This window comes from Hoplias malabaricus, chromosome 6 (genome assembly GCF_029633855.1).
Source record: "Hoplias malabaricus isolate fHopMal1 chromosome 6, fHopMal1.hap1, whole genome shotgun sequence".
Classification (NCBI taxonomy): Eukaryota; Metazoa; Chordata; class Actinopteri; order Characiformes; family Erythrinidae; genus Hoplias; species Hoplias malabaricus.
In genome coordinates this window covers 52808311-52815004 of record NC_089805.1, presented here as the reverse complement: position 1 = coordinate 52815004, position 6694 = coordinate 52808311, and the positions used below count along the sequence as shown (strand labels likewise).

The 6694-nt window shown below is 48.2% G+C and overlaps 1 protein-coding gene across 1 annotated transcript in view; it reads left to right on the top strand.

Annotated features, from left to right (window-relative positions):
• The first annotated feature begins 735 nt into the window (after positions 1 to 735).
• The window catches only part of psmd3 (proteasome 26S subunit, non-ATPase 3), a 17066-nt gene continuing 11107 nt past the window's right edge, over positions 736 to 6694 (top strand). The window contains exons 1-5 of the mRNA XM_066675140.1: positions 736 to 1048; positions 4706 to 4896; positions 5020 to 5157; positions 6273 to 6409; positions 6609 to 6694. The exon at positions 6609 to 6694 is cut by the window's right edge and continues 105 nt beyond it. Coding sequence (XP_066531237.1) covers positions 928 to 1048; positions 4706 to 4896; positions 5020 to 5157; positions 6273 to 6409; positions 6609 to 6694 — 673 coding nt within the window. The 5' untranslated portion in view covers positions 736 to 927. The remainder of the gene's footprint in view (positions 1049 to 4705; positions 4897 to 5019; positions 5158 to 6272; positions 6410 to 6608) is intronic.

Genomic DNA, 6694 nt, shown 5'->3' with positions numbered 1-6694 from the left:
GAGCACAGGGACTTTTATTATTTAATTTGATCTGAGACATAGTAAATGTTAAACTATCTATAAATATTTCAACGCTTTATTCATCCTTACATCTTCATCTTATAAAACATAGATACAATATAGACACTGAAGACATGATGCGACACAAAACTGATATTTTTATTATTTGCTAATATGATATTTCATATTAAAGTTAGAATAAACTATAATGATTTTGAGCAGTCGAGCAGAACAGTTTTATTAATATGACTGTTGTTCGTAGTAGTAGTAAAAGTAGTAACAGTAGTAGTATTTATCAAATATCAAATTAACTTTTGTTTCAGTTCCTTGGCTGAAAAAAAATATTTAATTAAGACATTTAATTTGCTGATTGTATCTACGTAGTATTTTTGAGTGTTTAATGCGATTTAGTAGTGATAATAACAACTCTGCTTGGTTTTTTCCTTCTTTTAATGATTTTTATTTTTTCTTATTTTATATCTTTTACTGTAGCTGGCTTTGTACTGTTGCCCGAGTTATTTTTTCTTGTCTGAAATTAAATTTACTGTGGGGTTCAATTAGAGCAGATCGTTTTCTTGGATGTGTAATTTCTTTCTTTATTCTGTTGTTGTTGTTGTTGTTGTTGTTGTGTAGTCGCTGTTCGATGACTCGGTGATCTGTGTCCGCTCGGCTTCTCTGTGATTGATTAGGATGTCTGTGTGTGTCCCACAGTGCTTTGCATTGAAAGAGTGTCCAGTCATTCTGCGCTAGCGCTAGCTTTAGCAGCAGCCGCGGCGTCGTTCTTCACTCGTTTACTCCTTTATTCCTTCATTTCTTCATTTCTTCATCCTTTACTCCTCTATTCCTGTAGTCCGCAGACCCTGCTCGGACTAAACCCCGTGTTTAAATCGGTCTTTCATCTGTAGTGTGTGGCGCTTTGATCTCGGGATGAAGGAGCAGAGCGCGAAGAAGCGGAGCCGAACAGAACCGCAGAAAGAGCACGAGAGCCCCGAACCCGAACCACGAGAGGAGCCGAGCACCGCCAAACTGGACCTCAACACTCTGGAGGGTACTGACCACTAACACTGTCACTAACACAGAGAGAGAGAGACTGGACCCAACACTCTGGAGGGTACTGACCACTAACACTATCACTAACACAGAGAGAGAGAGACTGGACCCAACACTCTGGAGGGTACTGACCACTAACACTATCACTAACACACAGAGAGAGAGACTGGACCCAACACTCTGGAGGGTACTGACCACTAACACTGTCACTAACACAGAGAGAGAGACTGGACCCAACACTCTGGAGGGTACTGACCACTAACACTGTCACTAACACAGAGAGAGAGAGACTGGACCCAACACTCTGGAGGGTACTGACCACTAACACTATCACTAACACACAGAGAGAGAGAGAGAGACTGGACCCAACACTCTGGAGGGTACTGACCTCTAACACTGTCACTAACACAGAGAGAGAGACTGGACCCAACACTCTGGAGGGTACTGACCACTAACACTATCACTAACACACAGAGAGAGAGAGAGAGACTGGACCCAACACTCTGGAGGGTACTGACCACTAACACTGTCACTAACACAGAGAGAGAGAGACTGGACCCAACACTCTGGAGGGTACTGACCACTAACACTATCACTAACACAGAGAGAGAGAGACTGGACCCAACACTCTGGAGGGTACTGACCACTAACACTATCACTAACACACAGAGAGAGAGAGAGAGACTGGACCCAACACTCTGGAGGGTACTGACCTCTAACACTATCACTAACACAGAGAGAGAGAGACTGGACCCAACACTCTGGAGGGTACTGACCACTAACACTATCACTAACACACAGAGAGAGAGAGAGACTGGACCCAACACTCTGGAGGGTACTGACCACTAACACTATCACTAACACAGAGAGAGAGAGACTGGACCCAACACTCTGGAGGGTACTGACCTCTAACACTGTCACTAACACACAGAGAGAGAGAGAGAGAGACTGGACCCAACACTCTGGAGGGTACTGACCACTAACACTATCACTAACACAGAGAGAGAGACTGGACCCAACACTCTGGAGGGTACTGACCACTAACACTATCACTAACACAGAGAGAGAGAGACTGGACCCAACACTCTGGAGGGTACTGACCACTAACACTGTCACTAACACAGAGAGAGAGACTGGACCCAACACTCTGGAGGGTACTGACCACTAACACTGTCACTAACACAGAGAGAGAGACTGGACCCAACACTCTGGAGGGTACTGACCTCTAACACTGTCACTAACACAGAGAGAGAGAGACTGGACCCAACACTCTGGAGGGTACTGACCTCTAACACTATCACTAACACAGAGAGAGAGAGACTGGACCCAACACTCTGGAGGGTACTGACCACTAACACTGTCACTAACACAGAGAGAGAGACTGGACCCAACACTCTGGAGGGTACTGACCTCTAACACTGTCACTAACACAGAGAGAGAGAGACTGGACCCAACACTCTGGAGGGTACTGACCTCTAACACTATCACTAACACAGAGAGAGAGAGAGAGACTGGACCTCAACACTCTGGAGGGTACTGACCACTAACACTGTCACTAACACAGAGAGAGAGACTGGACCTCAACACTCTGGAGGGTACTGACCTCTAACACTATCACTAACACAGAGAGAGAGAGACTGGACCCAACACTCTGGAGGGTACTGACCACTAACACTATCACTAACACAGAGAGAGAGACTGGACCCAACACTCTGGAGGGTACTGACCACTAACACTGTCACTAACACAGAGAGAGAGACTGGACCCAACACTCTGGAGGGTACTGACCTCTAACACTGTCACTAACACAGAGAGAGAGACTGGACCCAACACTCTGGAGGGTACTGACCTCTAACACTGTCACTAACACAGAGAGAGAGAGACTGGACCCAACACTCTGGAGGGTACTGACCACTAACACAGAGAGAGAGACTGGACCCAACACTCTGGAGGCTACTGACCTCTAACACTGTCACTAACACAGAGAGAGAGACTGGACCCAACACTCTGGAGGGTACTGACCACTAACACTATCACTAACAGAGAGAGAGACTGGACCCAACACTCTGGAGGGCACTGACCACTAACACAGAGAGAGAGACTGGACCCAACACTCTGGAGGGTACTGACCACTAACACTATCACTAACAGAGAGAGAGAGAGACTGGACCCAACACTCTGGAGGGTACTGACCTCTAACACTGTCACTAACACAGAGAGAGAGAGACTAGACCCAACACTCTGGAGGGTACTGACCTCTAACACTATCACTAACAGAGAGAGAGACTGGACCCAACACTCTGGAGGGTACTGACCACTAACACTATCACTAACACACAGAGAGAGAGAGAGAGACTGGACCCAACACTCTGGAGGGCACTGACCACTAACACAGAGAGAGAGACTGGACCCAACACTCTGGAGGGCACTGACCACTAACACAGAGAGAGAGACTGGACCCAACACTCTGGAGGGTACTGACCACTAACACTATCACTAACAGAGAGAGAGAGAGACTGGACCCAACACTCTGGAGGGTACTGACCTCTAACACTGTCACTAACACAGAGAGAGAGAGACTAGACCCAACACTCTGGAGGGTACTGACCTCTAACACTATCACTAACACAGAGAGAGAGACTGGACCTCAACACTCTGGAGGGTACTGACCACTAACACTGTCACTAACACAGAGAGAGAGAGACTGGACCCAACACTCTGGAGGGTACTGACCACTAACACTGTCACTAACACAGAGAGAGAGAGACTGGACCCAACACTCTGGAGGGTACTGACCACTAACACTATCACTAACAGAGAGAGAGACTGGACCCAACACTCTGGAGGGCACTGACCACTAACACAGAGAGAGAGACTGGACCCAACACTCTGGAGGGTACTGACCACTAACACAGAGAGAGAGACTGGACCCAACACTCTGGAGGGTACTGACCACTAACACAGAGAGAGAGACTGGACCCAACACTCTGGAGGGTACTGACCACTAACACAGAGAGAGAGACTGGACCCAACACTCTGGAGGGTACTGACCACTAACATTATCACTAACACAGAGAGAGAGAGGGAGAGAGACTGGACCCAGAATAGTGCATCACAATCATGTTGTTCCCTGTGGAACGGCGTTCCTGAAGGGTGAGGTTGTTTCCCGTGGAACGGCGTTCCTGAAGGGTGAGGTTGTTTCCCGTGGAACGGCGTTCCTGAAAGGTGAGGTTGTTTCCCGTGGAACGGCGTTCCTGAAGGGTAAGGTTGTTCCCCGTGGAACAGCGTTCCTGAAGGGTGAGGTTGTTCCCCGTGGAACGGCGTTCCTGAAGGGTGAGGTTGTTCCATGTGGAGTGGCGTTCCTGAAGGGTGAGGTTGTTCCATGTGGAGCGGCGTTCCTGAAGGGTGAGGTAGTTCCATGTGGAGCGGCGTTCCTGAAGGGTGAGGTTGTTCCATGTGGAGCGGCGTTCCTGAAGGGTGAGGTTGTTCCCTGAGGAGCGGTGTTCCTGAAGGGTGAGGTTGTTCCCTGTGGAGCGGCGTTCCTGAAGGGTGAGGTAGTTCCATGTGGAGCGGCGTTCCTGAAGGGTGAGGTTGTTCCATGTGGAGCGGCATTGCTGACGGCCGGTGCTGACCCTGTGCTGTCCTGTGTTGTCAGATATCCGGGAGCATGTGAAGCAGATTGAGAAGGCTGTGTCGGGTAAGGAGCCCCGGTTCGTTCTGCGGGCGCTGAGAGCCCTGCCCTCCACCAGCCGCCGCCTCAACCCCAACGTCCTCCACAAGGCCATCACCGGCTTCTACACCTCCAACCACGCCGCCCGGGACGTCCTGCTCGGCTTCCTGGAGGAGGTGACTTACAGTTCTAAGAATAATGATCGTTATTCACCAACATTCATTTATTTGTTTTGTTTGTCTCTCTTTCTGTCTCTCTTTTTATCTGTGTCTCTCTTTTTGTCCCCCTCGTCCCCCCAGCCGATGGACACTGAGGGAGACGTGCAGTTCCGTCCACGTACAGGTAAAGCAGCTGCTGCTCCTCTGATCCCAGAGGTGGAGGCGTATCTCCAGCTGCTGCTGGTGGTGTATCTCACCAACAACAAGCGCTACACTGAGGTGAGGAGGTTAAGCTCATCACACTAAACTACTCTCACTGTGCTCACTCAGGGCTGAACCGACCTGACACCGTTTATCAGAGCAGTACATTTATAGCTGGCACTTCCCAGAGCTGAGCACCGGTGACCTTCAAACCCTCAGACGCCTCTGCATTAAAACTGCCGCACGTTTCTGTGACTGATATCAAATCATCAGCAGTGAACACGTCCACAGAGTGCACTCTGTACCACTGTCTATTCCCAGTCTGGACGGCAGTTTGTTGGTACAGCAGCTGTCTTCATGTGCTTTATAAATGAACTGGCATTTACAAAACAAACTAAACACAGTGGAGTTACCAGCGCTGTGTTTTAAAGCTGTAGTGCTTTGGTGGTGTTTTACTGTGTAGTTAGTCTCATGACCATGTTAGGAATTCTGGATCTAAACTGGATTCCTCTAAATGGAGAACCTGAAACAACAGGGGCCCTTTTCACACCTGTGTTTTTGGTGAAAGGGTCATGTTCAGATTTCACGCGTCGTCTCCCCTGAGACGCACTGTGATTGGATTACGATCAGATCACTCCATCTGCATTCGGAGGAGGTCCAAGACAGATCCACATTTATCACGGGTGTAAACTGAAGCGTGTCTGTTTCTGGACAGAGTTATACAAGTGAAATCACTTCAGTCGAGAGGTGGGACAGCACAGGGGCTTTAGGAGGGGCTTTCTGGTGGCTGGACTGGGGAAAAAGAGGAATGATGAACAGGGTGCTGTGATATATATATATTTACAAGGGATAGGAATATCATACTCATCCGGTCAGACAAGTGTAAACAGAATGCGGTCAGAGTAAATCCAGATACAAAACAGGTTAATGCCAGGTGTAAACGGGCCCTAAGAGACTAGGCTTTGCTTCAAAAGCAGAAATCAGTTTGTGTTGAAAATGCTTTGAAAGTGGCACCTGTTATTTATTTATTTATTTTTTTTGTAAATCTGTGTAACACTGGAGATTAGGAATGTGTTTATCCCCATGTTCTCGTCTCTCTGTACATCGGCGTACATCTGAAGTGTTTTTAAAGGAGTCTCAGGTCCCGGGAGCCTCTGTTACGGTCTGAATGTTCGTCCCTGTGTGTTCTCCAGGCTCAGAAGGTGTCGGACGATCTCCTGCAGAAGATCAGCTCTCAGAACCGCAGAGCTCTGGACCTGGTGGCAGCCAAGTGTTACTACTATCACTGCCGCGTGTACGAGTTCCTAAACCAGCTGGACACGGTTCGCAGGTGAAGCCCATACCAGACCGTAAATGCCCCGCTTGTTATTCATGAAGATTTTTGACGTAATGTTTCCTTCTCCTTTTGTACAGCGTTAATGTTTCGTTATGAACAGACTTTTACTAACGCTACAGGGTCGATTACTGCTTTTTAACATTTAACGTTTAAAGTTAAAGTTGTAATGCTTCTGTCTTTGTATCCGGGTCAGTTTCCTGCACACTCGTCTGAGGACGGCGACGCTGAGACACGACTACGACGGACAGGCCACTCTGCTCAACCTGCTGTTGCGTAACT